The sequence below is a fragment of the Heliangelus exortis genome, chromosome 2, assembly GCF_036169615.1.
Source record: "Heliangelus exortis chromosome 2, bHelExo1.hap1, whole genome shotgun sequence".
NCBI classification, from domain to species: domain Eukaryota; kingdom Metazoa; phylum Chordata; class Aves; order Apodiformes; family Trochilidae; genus Heliangelus; species Heliangelus exortis.
The window spans coordinates 100,393,661-100,406,629 of record NC_092423.1 but is presented as its reverse complement, the minus strand read 5'-3'; the positions used below and the strand labels follow the sequence as shown (position 1 = coordinate 100,406,629).

At 39.2% G+C, this 12,969-nt stretch overlaps 1 protein-coding gene across 12 annotated transcripts in view; it reads left to right on the top strand.

Moving 5' to 3' along the window:
- Positions 1–12,969, top strand: part of PTPRM (protein tyrosine phosphatase receptor type M) — a 470,301-nt gene that overhangs the window by 152,721 nt on the left and 304,611 nt on the right. For all 12 annotated transcript variants that reach the window (XM_071737183.1, XM_071737189.1, XM_071737191.1 and 9 more), the window contains exons 3-4: positions 1,526–1,791; positions 11,798–11,876. In XM_071737183.1, the coding sequence (XP_071593284.1) occupies positions 1,526–1,791; positions 11,798–11,876 (345 nt within the window). The remainder of the gene's footprint in view (positions 1–1,525; positions 1,792–11,797; positions 11,877–12,969) is intronic.

The window sequence follows — 12,969 nt, the reverse complement described above, 5'->3', positions numbered from 1 at the left end:
TCTTGATACCAGGAAAGAATTGTCACACTTAATTAGTCAAAAGTGTAGCTGGTGATTAGCTTGAGGAACACTAAGGAATCAAAAACTTGTTAGGCTCTACCTAAATCACATACTGCATCCCAGCATTTGAACACATAAAATTCCTCCCAGTTTAGTTGCAACTCTTGTGATAGGTTGACCCTGGTTGGACGACACAGGGCCACCAAGACACTCTATCCCTCCCCCTCCTCAACTGGACAGGGGAGAGACAATATAATGAGAGACAAGGTGAGGGAAATAATGGGGAATAAAGACTTGACATTGGGAAAGTAATTTAGTTTATTACCAATGAAATCAGATTAGGGTGTTGAGAAACAAAAACATCTTAAATACCTTCCCCCTGCTCCTCCCTTCTTCCCAGGCTCAACTTTACTCCCAGTTTCTCTCCCTCCTCCCCACCAGGGGTGGGTGCAGGGGGATGGGGAATGAGGGCTGTTGTTTGTTTGTCACAAAGTTGTTTCTGCTCTTCCTTCCTCCTCAGGGGGAGGACTCCTCACATCCTTCCCCTGCTCCAGCATGGGTCCCTCCTAAAGGAGACAGGCCTCCATGGACTTCCCACCATGAGTTGGCTACAGTTCTTCAGGAACTGCTCCAACCTAGGTCCCCCATGGGGGTCACAGATCCAACGAGGAGCCTGCTCCAGTGTGGTCTTCCAGTGGGATCACAGCCTCCTATGGGGATCCACCTGCCCTGGCGTGGGTTCCTTCATGGTCTGCAAGTGGATATCTGCTCCACCATGGACCTCCATGCCATGGGGCACAGCTTCCATGACACCTTCTGCCAGGGGGAACAGCCTCCATCACCATGGTTTTCACCAGGGGCTGCAAAGGGATTTCTGCTCCAGTGCCTGGAACACTTTCTCCCCCTCCTTCTTCATTGACCTTGGTGTCTGCAGAGCTGTTTCTTTCACATGTTCTCCCTCCTCCCTGTGACTGGAACTGCACGTAGTTTTTTTCCAGTTCTTAAATACATTATCCCAGAGGCACAACCACTGTTACTGATGGGTTTGTCCTTGACCAACAGCAGGTTCATCTTGAAGCTGCTTGGCACTGGCATTAGACATAGGGGAAGCTTCTGACAGCTTCTCACAGGAGCCACCCCTGTAGTCCCACAGCTACCAAAACCTTGCTATGCAAACACATTATACACTGTATATAGAGATGCCCAGGTAGCTGGAACAGAATCAATTGTAGGTCCCAACATGTGTAAATGCAGCTCAGTGCAGATCAAATCAGACTTTTTTTTTATTATTATTTGTCTCTTTCTTTCAGCAACTGTAAAAAAAAATACAGTTTTTGGAAGAGAATTTTAAGATTCTCAGAAGTAACTTGAGTTTAAATGTCTAACAAATGCAAACTACTGTTATGTTAATAGAAGCAGAGCAAAATTACTATTTTTTTTTATTGATGCTTTAATTATAGACTTCCATTTTAGGGAACTGAGAATAAAATAAAGAAGAAATTGAACTAGTGACTTTGTTTTGCAGGTTCTTTCATGTTGGTGAATACATCTGGGAGATATGCAGGACAGAAAGCTCACCTCCTGATGCCCCATCTGAAAGAAAATGATACACATTGTATTGATTTTCACTATTATGTTTCAAGCAAGAGTGGATCTAGCCCTGGCACTTTGAATGTATATGTGAAAGTTAATGATGGTCCTGTTGGTAACCCAGTCTGGAACACATCTCTGACTGCAACTTGGAACAGAGCAGAACTGGCAATTAGCATATTCTGGCCCAATTTTTATCAGGTATGTTTTACTTTTTATTAAATTCTGTTTCTCCTTATAATCATGTGGTTCTTACTCATAACTTTGAATTTAAAACAAAATATCTTTCAGTATGTTTTGTTGATCTTTATCTTGTGTATACTTTAGTGAATGATGCTAAATGTTTGGTTTTACCTGTATATGGCTGTGTTTATATGTTTACATATAATTACAGAACTGTATAAAATGTATACGCACACATACAGGCTTTAAATGTGGAAGAAATAATTGTATTGCAGCAATTTAGAATTTTGCTATTGATTTAAGTCAATTTTCTGTTTCTCTATAATAAATTGACTCATTCTTTCAGTTGGTTAGGGATGCTGGAATTGAATGCCAATGCATTTTATTGCAGTAGAGTCTTCAAGTTTGGTTTAGATCAGTTGTACTTGTTGCTTTAGAATGAGAGGAATCCTTTGAATCCTCAGTTTGAGTCTTCAGTTAAAAAGCAATATCCATTTGTTCTGTCGAATAGTAATCATAAATACAACAGTAGCTATTGTAGGAATGGGCTTTCAATGGCATCCTAAAGATTAAGGGAGAATTTCACTTGACAGTTCCTTAGGGTGTTTCTTTTCTGTAGGAAAGTTTATAGATTATACAATTATATACCACTGTACAGTAGTTCCACAATTTTTCTTCTTCTTCCCATGAAAATACAGTCTGTGTCTCCAAAATCAAGTAATCTGGTGTAATAAGAGCAGACCAGTAGGCCAGGGGCTCTTCTTAACATCGCTTGCAGTTTGGAAGGTTTGATTTGGATTTTATTTGGTCCCCTGTGCTGAATATTGTCATCATACTTGTGGTTTGAAGATTTCTGAAGAGAAGTTGTCCCAAAGATGGGGCATTTTGGCTGTAGACCTCCCTAGGAAGTACTATGTTGTCATTCCACAGTATTGTCCCAGGGGGTGACAGCATCCTAAATCCTACATCAGTGTCATGAGTACCTGTATCACACATGGCAGAGCCTCTTATCTGTTCCTGCATGTACTGTTTAGGGTGAGGCCTCATCTCTAATACTGTTTTAATCCAGTTTTGGGTTCCTCACTACAAGAAGGACATTGAGATACTGGAGCACATCCAAAGAAGGGCAATGAAGCTGGTGAAGGGTCTAGAGTACAAGTCTTGTGAGGAGCATCTGAGGCAATTGGGGTTGTTTATTCTGAAGAAAAGGAGTCATGGGAGACCTTATTGTTCCCTACAATTATCTGAAAGGAGGTTGTAGTAAAGAGAGTGTTGGCTTTTTCTCCCTAGTAACAAGCAACAGAACAAGAAGAAATAGCTTCAAGTTGTGCAAGGGGATGTTTAGATTGGATATTAGAAGACAGTTCTTCACTGAAAGGATTGTCAGGCACAGGAGCAGGCTTCTCAGGGAAATGGAGTCATCAGCCCTGGAGGTGTTTAAAAGAGTGTAGGTGTGCTGTTTAAGAACATGGTTAGTGGTGGACTTGACAGTGCTAGGATAATGGTTGGACTTGATAATCTTAAATGTCTTTTCCAACCAAAACAGTTCTATGATTTTATGACCAGATGTTTAGCTCTCCATCAAATTCTTGTTACGAGTTTGTCAATGTCCACTGCAATGTACTCTACTGTGTTACAGAGGACTTCTTCCTGTGACTGCATCAGCTGTGAGGCTGTCTCAAGCAGACTGAGGCTGTTCATTTTGAACCCTTTTCCCTTTGATGAAAAAACAAGTTGAAAAACTTTCTGGAGTAATTTCCTCTGTGATTGCTTCACTCTCAATTGTCAGAAAGTCCTGGTCCAAAAGATGAATTTGGAGTGCCAGGACCATCTTGTCCCTGGATAGTGGGATACCTGGCAAGAGGTGCAATACTTGCAGACCCTAAAGAGCAGACTCATCCATTTGCTCTTGTCTCTGACAGTGTGTTCATACATTACATAGTGCCTATTGACAGGGTCCACACTTTCATCCAGTGCTCTGCCCAAGGAATGCCTACAATTACATCATAGGGACTTCCTGGAGAGGATTACAAGCAAGTTTATGGACATCTCAACAAACTTCATTGGGAGGACTTATGATGTGGATCTCCCATGATTTGCCACACACTCAATGAAGAAGTACTGGCACTTTTTCCAGAAGGGCAGGCATATTAGCAGAGTTGATGTTCATCTCAGTGTTGTGGGAGAAGCTGTGTACCATCTGCCTCCCTGGGGCATGAGACTGTATGTATCCTGACCACAGAGTCCAAACTTGGTTTAGCCATACCTTTATGTCTCACAGGGTGAAAGGCCAGTGTGTACTTTGATGCCTGTCAGGGTTCAAGGAGTGTTTGGGCAACGCACTTAGTCATATGGTTTGGTTTTAGGTAGTCCTGCAAGAATCAGAGTTGGACTTGATGATCCTGGTTCCTTCCAACTCAAGATATTCTGTGATTGTATGACCTTACAGCAAGACTGTGGCCCTACAAACTGGGTAGTTTGTAACATGGGATCTACAGTAGGGATTTTGAGCATGCTGGGTGATTCTGAAGTGCTATACGGTGCTGCATGAATGTGTGGCTGTGTCTCTCATGTCTAAGTTTGGACTGTAATGTCCCCATCTGGGTTTGGAGTAAATTAGTAGAGGAGTTTCCAATTTCTCTTCTTCTCAAAGGAGTCTGGATTTTATGCAGCAGAACTTCTATGTGTACCAGCAGTTATTAGATGAGGATTGTGATTCAAAGCCTCACTCTCTCTCTGAACTAAAATGCTAATGTGGATAGGGTGATTTTCATAGGAGCAGCCGTGACTGACTAGTAAATTTAAGCTAAATAAATTAAATTCAGGCAAGCTCTGATAGTTTTAAATGTTATTGTTTTTAGTAGTAATCTGTGTCAGTTTTCTACCAATATGATACATCTAACTGATGTCTGTGTAATAATGGATATGTAGCCATAGGAATAGAAAGACAACCTTTCTGGTCCATTTTCTCCTCAAGGCCTGCCATCTGGACTGTTCACCCTTACTCATAGGTGAATGCTTAAATGTTTGAATAGGGTACTGCAGTTTAGTAAATTACCATACATCAGCTTATAATATAGTAGAGATGTGAGACAGTCTGTAGTGGATTCCACGTGTTCTTTTTGCCTCTGGAAATAAAGACATTTTTATGTAATCTGTCTTTCTCTGAGGAGTGTAGTAAATCATTTTCTTTGCATTTGCTGCAAAGGCCTGGTTAGGTATTGCAATTTAGCTGATGTGCCAAAATGTCTTACGGTATAGTAATATCTGTGGCAGTGTAAGGAATCAGTGTAAAACAGAGTAGCTTCACAGTACATAAGCTTATTTATTCTTGAGAAAGCTCTGTCTCCATTTTGACAGCTTATGGTCAAACCTGGGGGCAGACAGGAAGGTAGCAAAAAGCATCTGGGAGAAGTGAAGGAATGATGAAGAGGGTATATATGTGGATCTTGTGAGAATGTGTGTCCAAGCTAGATGAGAGCTCAGATGACTGCATGTATGGTCTGAGAAAGCAGAGGACCCATCTAACAAGAGTTTAGCACCAGGTTTGTTTCCTAAGCTGCTTTTCATTTGATTCTAAACTGTGACCTTGTGTGGGACAAATTCGTGTTCCTCATGTAACCTCCACAATGCACAAAACTTTGTTCCACGGATTTTCTGAGGCTGCCTGATTTGATGGAACAAAATGAAGCAAAGTGTGCTAAGAAGATTTTAAAGTAATGATAAGGCCCTTTCTAACTTTTCATATATGAAGGTTGGTATTTTCCCTATGATTAATCTTGAGGAAAAGACTTAGCATTAGTAGATGAAGAGACAAAGCAGTGTAATCACAGGACTGAGTCACTGTATCTGGAGGTATTTTAAAGACATGTAGATGTGGTGCTTTAGGGACATGGGTTAGTGGTGGACTTGGTGGTTCTGGATTAATGGTTGATCTTAGAGGTCTTTTCCAACCAAAACAATTCTATGATTCTCTTTGTTGTTTTAAATCACATATCCATGTAGTCATCTGCATGACTTCGAATTTCTGCCATTAGCAGGACACCTACAAGGTGTCTAGCTGCAAATGAGACCAAAATGTACTACAGAAATCTGAAGACAAATGATGTGATAAAATTTCAGAGTTATAATATTTATACAATTATTAATGCTTAACATAGTGGTATTGGTTTGTTTTACTTCTGATTCATGAAAATGTACGCATAAAAAATACCACTAATGGCAGCTGACTAAAAATTTTATTGTGTACTGTGGAGTGGATTTTTATCCAACTTATAAAGATTTATTTGTTTAAACCACATATTAGTAACACATATATGCAAAGCATTCAAAAGATTTAATAATTAACAGTATTTTATTATTGTAGCATTAGTTATCCAAGCTTGCTAATATCTTTCATGTTGATTTTCCATTTAGAATTGACTCCTTAGAAGTACAGTCTCTAAGCAAACTAATTATTTTCATTTGGTGTATGCTTTTCTTTTTACAAGGTAATTATTTGTGTAGGTTTCACCCCATATGAAAGCTGTAGTATTTATATAAATCCCAATGATAACCTGCATGTAACAACACTAATTGTAGTTTAATTACTGCTTATTTAAACATACATTGTCAAGTATTCTGGTGATTAAGGATATATTTAATTCCATAATTTATGTTCTTCCAAGTGCTACTGCTTAACATCTGCCTTTGACTTTAGGTTATGTCTACATTGCAGTCCAGTTACTGATTACAGTGTAGTTGCAGTGACACAGGTTCCAGCTGCCAAGCACCTTCTGAGGGTCAAAGATAATCAGCACAGCTTGTTCTTTTCTCCTGTGCCTCCTGGTCTCTGAGCTATTAGTTCTGAAGTAGCTAGAATATTTCTTCAGGAGCCAGTCTTATTTCTGTATTAAAAAATCCCTTTAGGAGTGCTCCCCTGGGGGAGCACTGGCTTCCTCTTTTTATCATTGGTCACAGGAGAAATTTTACTCAGCTATTGTCTAGTTGGTGCATCTTAAGAGCATCAAGGAATTTATCATTCCATTAGAGACAGCCTGCAAACAATACAAGGCTTCGCATAATTACTGAAACCTTCACCCTCCTCCTTACTTGAGTAGAATTAGAATGTACACAGAAAAAGAGGATTAAACGCTACGTAGATTTCCATGGGTAGTGGTGAGTTTGTTTTAGATTCTTGGGGAGCAGTCTCAGTAGGTTGAAAAGCTGTAAAATTGATCATTTGAGATAAAAGTAAGTCCTGGAAAGGCTGTGCCTGTAGTGAGGAGGTAAGAGGATTTTTAGGATTTTCTATTTTCATAAAAGTTTTGATTTTTTCCTCATTTCGATCTTTTAGCAGCAGGAAAATCTCTTAATTTCAGGGTTGTTGTGTGCTGGGGGGAAAGAGAGTAAATTTTTTTCTTTTTCCCTGGTTTAGCTAATAATTCTCAAACCAATCAGTAGTATTTTAAATATATGTTTATGTTTTTGAGGCATTGCTGTCCTGGAATGTTACACTATGCAAGATGCCACTAGTGTTTTAAGTCTGGTGAGTGCCTTGTTTCCAACTCCAAACCCTGCAAGCAAGCAAATTGACACAGCCCCATTGCAAGTTATATGCTGTCCCCCTCTCAGTTTTTATATTTTGAATTATTTGCTTTGTATTTTGCTGGGAGTCAGGCGTGGTGGCAGTGAGCTGAAACAAATCTTGATTAAATAAAACAACAAACACTGCATTTTTAAAAGGCAGAAATGGAATTGGAAGGATTAAAAAATAGCTTCCAGTGGAGTAACACTATTCTCTATGCCACTGCACCTTCTTTAAACATAAACTCCTATGAAGCTAGAATGAGAAAATGGGCTAAGAGCCTGGCAGTAAGTCCTGATCTTTTTTAGTAAGGACACAAAGGAGTTACATGGTATCACTTCACACTGAGATGAGGTTTACCCTTTACCATTCTGACACTTTCCCCTGTAAATTAGGAGTTTAGGGAATAAGAGGGCAGTAGATCCAGCCTGCCTTTTCAAATCTGGATTAAAATTTCGTTTGTTTCATAGCCTGCTTTGTACATGCATTGCTTGGAGTTTGGCTCGTGCAACGTACTGAAGTCATCAGCTAGGACTGAGAATTAAGCTTCGTGTGCAGTAAAGGTCAGGCTCACATTGTTGTGTGCTGTGTGCGCTGCATTCAACTGCACGCAGAGGTTTCCTGAACTGCGCTTTGAACTCAAAAGGAACTTTGAAATGTATATTGCATTTTGAATCACAGCCCTGTGTCAGGCATCTTAAATAGCTTTTCTTCATTGAGTTGGGTGATTTGGGAATAGTTATTTTGAGAAGGATACATCAAGGCAGACCGCATACGTAAATTAAAAAAACTTCAGCAGTCTGAAGATGGCCAAGAGTGATCAGGTGTTTGCTTTTTGTAGTATGCACAAAGCTCCCTTATTTTAGCCTTTCCCCTCTCCATAACCCAAAAAAGCTTCTGGGTCTTTGGTAGAGAAAGGTTAGGACAACAACTGCTTTTAAAACAAGTTTTTAAAACAAGCATAAATACGTCTTAATGTCAGGAGCTCATTTTTCAGTGTTGCTCACCCGTAAGAGGTTTTCTTGGAGTGCCAGGCTGGCAGCACCCACCAAAATGTTGCTAAATGTAATTGAGCATACCTGTGAGTGCTGAATGGTAAGTCCTGTAGCTGGGCAGGGAAATGACATCAAAATCATTCCCAGCCATTGTAGACCAACTCAATAAGCTGTGACAGGTCTCTGTGGGGCCTGGGAAGGATCAGATCAGGAACAGATCAGGATCAGATGTCCCTTGACACGCCTTGATTAAGTAGCTGTTGCTGGGGTTGTGCACAGGTGGTAAATGGGGTGGTCTTAGGAGGAGTCAAGGGGGAGAAGAACTCGGCCCACAGGGGTACAAGTCGTGGCCAGTTTTCTGGTGAGAGACTGTTCCCAGTGCCTAAATAATGAATTTGGAAAATAGGCGTAAAATGCAGTCAAACAAAGTCCCTCTGTGTATTGAAGCATGGCAGGCAGGAAGGAGAGGGCAGTGAGTGCTGTCCCAGTGTGTGGCACCTCACTGCCCACAGGCCTGGGGGTGCAGGGGGAAGGATTGTGGGCCTCAAGTGGCTTTCTTAATACTCCTTTGTCTTTCTTGGTTTTGCCAAGAGCTATTTTTAAGTTGTGTGAAGTAGAGAGTGTTTATATTGGGTACAATCTACCTTTTGACTAAAAGCATTGTGATTTCGCCACAACAAAGGCAGGAATTTACGGAGTGAGGTTGTGTGGCAACAAAACGTGTTCATTTCTATTGTTCCTTGGAACAGAGAAGTTATCTCGAGTCGCACATTTTCAGCAGTAAGCGTTTATGTTGGTGAGCAGACCCCCTTTCTTTGTTTGTATGTAGAAAAGGGGAAGTGGCAGGAATGAGAAGCTAATTTTGCTCTTCACTGAAGCAGGGAGGACCGGGGACAGTGAGGGGCTAAGCCGCTTCCATGGTTCCTGTTTGGCAGAGCCTGCAAGGGGGGGATGGTGTAAAACAGCTCTCAGGCCAATGTTCAGCAGAGTTTTTCCTGAGCCAGTGAATTCAGTGTTTTAACTGCTTGTTTCCTGCCTGATAAGTTGGTGAAATAATAGGAGAAAAATCTAAGGGCTTGCCAGGCCTGATGCTGCTGGGGTGGTGTCCATGTTTTGGCTGGGGTCTTTTATGCTGCCTGCAGGTGTTGCAGCAGCTGTGTGAGGAAAGGCAGAGCTTGGAGGTGGGAGTAAAAATGTAAACTGTTACACAACAAGCAACTTGTCAAATGTGAAGTGATGAGGGAAAGAAAAGGATATGAAATAAGTTTCTAGGTTTCATTTCTTACTGGCATTACTAGCAAAACTGACCCAGGTTTGTAAATAGTCTTGACAGCCCTAATATAAGCTTGTCAATGAATAAATGAGCTAGGTCTGTTCCTGAGCACCCTCTTGCAGTGGCATGTACCACTCTTAGTAGGACTTTCAGAAACGTGTCATGTGTAAGATCAAATGATTTTTTTTAGTTTAAAAAGGGAAAATGCTTAGTTAGGCAGATATTTTCATCCATAATCTTCATTGATTAATTTAAATAAACAAAAAACTGGATTTAGATATAGCAGTTAATAGTATTTCACAGCCTGGAAATTATATTACTATACTTGGAGTAGGTCTCAGGTTCTTTTATATCTGAAGTCAAAAGCACTACTGGCTGTGGTGTCTTTTTCCCTTTACTAAAAATTGCCTATTTTATATCAGAAGAGATCAAAACTTATGATCTTTAAAGCTGTTATCAGTTCGGCTATCAGTTTTAGCAGAAGCATGATTAAACTGATAGTATTTCAATTTGTGTTACTTTTCTTTGGAACATGCCCTCTTTAATGACACTAATTGTAATTTAATATTACGTACAGCTGGCAGTTTCTTGATACATTGCCTGTCTTTTTTGTGGTAATGACGTTTCTGTTACATTAGAGTTTCAACAGGATATTTTAGATATCCTAAATTGAGTATTAGTTGGTTGTCATAAGTGGGTCCAATTCAGTTATTTCAGTATTGTAATTTCTGCCTGTGAACTGGGGGAATGTGATGTGTTTAGAATCAAAAAGATTTTTTTGTTTGTGAGTCCTGTTGCAATAATGAAGTACTTAAAACATCTCTGAGAACCTATAGCTAAACTCCCCAGATGTGAATTGCAGAAATTATTTTGAGATCTTCTACTGAGATATTATGGATGTTTTCTTTCCTAGAACTCACCTATTTGATTTTGCTTGAAGTCAGGTTAATACTTGGGAAAAGGCATTTAAAAAAAAAAAAACACATAAATCCCTATTATCTGGCAGTAATATGTTTAGCTGCTGGTTTGGTTGGCTGCTTTGGAGCTGTGTATGTGCCAGTTCCTCGCAGGGTTTTCTGGAATTCAGCATACCTAAAAGCAAAGAACCTAGAAAAATGCCTCTGCTTTGCAGTTATGGGATCATGGATCAGGTACTGGTGAAGTGGTGAAGAATTTACTGACCTCAAGGTTTTAAAATCAGGTCTCTGCCAGTGTTTATTCAGCACCAGGAAACTGTGATATAATATTACAGGTCTGTATGTTATCCTTGTGACATGTCTGCATCCCATATCATTCTCTTTCTTTTGACATAATTGCAGTAAAGGATATGGTATGTTGTGTCCTTCTGCATCTGTTTCAAAGTCAAGTGCAGCATATGTGTGAAAACCAGTTTCTAAACTTTGTCTTCCTCAGCATACTTCTGAGATTACTTAGAAGAGACAATTAAGAGTTAACTTCCCAAGCAAATGGGAAGCATTAAGAAAAAAAGATAATTAAAAAAATTGGAACCTGAATATAAGCTTGAACTTCTTCAGCGTTGGTTTGGAAATATACCTGGCATGTTTTTTTCTGTTCCACATAAATGTTCATGGGATATTCAAAGCTAAGGCTGCCAAATTTTGGAGAGGTTTACTTCTGAGTGTACTTAAATTAAACAACAAGAATGGTCTATTTATTTTGTGACCTATTTATAGCCATTAAACAAACCATGACAAATGAATCTACTTTACTTAATTCAATACATTTGGTGGAAGATTAAGAGCATGGAAAATACATTCACAAAAATAGGTATGTTTGTGTCTGATACTGTGCAAATCTCTGTATTCTGGAGAGCTGTCATTTGAAAAATAAAAGCAGGAGTTTGTTCTGGAAGACAAAGAATTAAAAATAAAATTATTGTTGGTCAACTAGTTTGTGAGACCAAATATTGGGGATGCTTGGTTATTTCTCATTGTGAGCTATATGTGATCACACTTGTAAATCTACAAATATAATATAAATAGGAAAAAATAGAATTTATGTTCTAGTTAATTTTAATGATAAAGCTACACATTTTAAGGCTTATATATGTACATATAGTTTTCAAGGTGTTCTCAATAAGTTAAAAAAGCTGTTGTATTTTTCCACACCAGAGTGTGTATTCCCTGTCTTCTAGAGTTCCTAGTAACTGAAATTCTTTTTGCTTCTCAGGTTGTTTTTGAAGTGGTCACTTCAGGTCACCCAGGATATGTGGCTATTGATGAAGTGAAAGTTTTAGGACATCCATGTTGTAAGTACCTATCTACTATTTTGAAGTCAGCCCTCTAAAATGAATGTGCATCAATAAATGTGGAACAAAAGATATGGAAAATGTCAGAAAAGAATGTCACTGCTATAAATATAGGCTAAGCATGTGCAAAGTGTTGCTAGCACTTGAGCACTTGGTCCTTAATGGCTTTAAAGATATCTCTAATATGCACCTTGTGTACAATGCTTTCTTTAAGCCCCGGAGCCTAACTGGGCCATCTAATGACTCCTTCAGAACAAAAATCACCAAGATTTGTTGACCAGTTTTCTATTACTGTCAAAAATTCAGTGGAGCCGCAAGCTGAGGCATTAGTGAGAGCAGATGAACTACACAGGAGCTGAATATATATCACTATTTTTTCCAAGGCTTAGAAAGAAGAAAACTCAGCTGTCTGAGGGCTGAGGCTTTGCTAAGCCAGATCACTTGTGGTACTTCCCTAGGCAATAGACTTTGGGTTTATGGCTTGATTTCTGCATTGTTTTTACTTACTTATGTTTCAGATATGTTTCCTTATCCCATTATTAAGGATATGTAATAAACTATCCTAAGTTCTTTTAAAATTAATGTCAAAACAAAACCTTGTAGATTAAAGCTTTAATACAGTAATCCAGATAAAACCGAACAGGCTTAAGAAAACAAGTACTTCACATACTCTCTAGCTGTTAAATAAGGTGTATTGAGATCATATAACAAAATCATGGGCTGTAATCTTATCAACCAAATGACTGGATGAAGAAGAAGATACTATCTCCTGTGTAATTGTTCACCTTCCTCTTAGGCTGTGTTGTACTTGTATGTATTCTTTGGGGCTTGTAAGAGCTACGATTTAAAATGAGAAGTGTTTTTTGGTTAGTACCAGAGCACATCATAAAAATGGTTTTAGTGTTAGTGAAAACCAGTACACAGACATTTCTTCAAATACAGAGACAGTTATGCAGGATCAGCAGCTGTTATTTTTGAACCACTTAGTTCTGATAAACACAGCAGGCTCTCATGTTGTTAGGCAGTATTTGTGCTTCTGCATTTTGAATTTATAGCTTTGGTTCAGGTAGGATAAGTCTAAAGCAGAATTTTA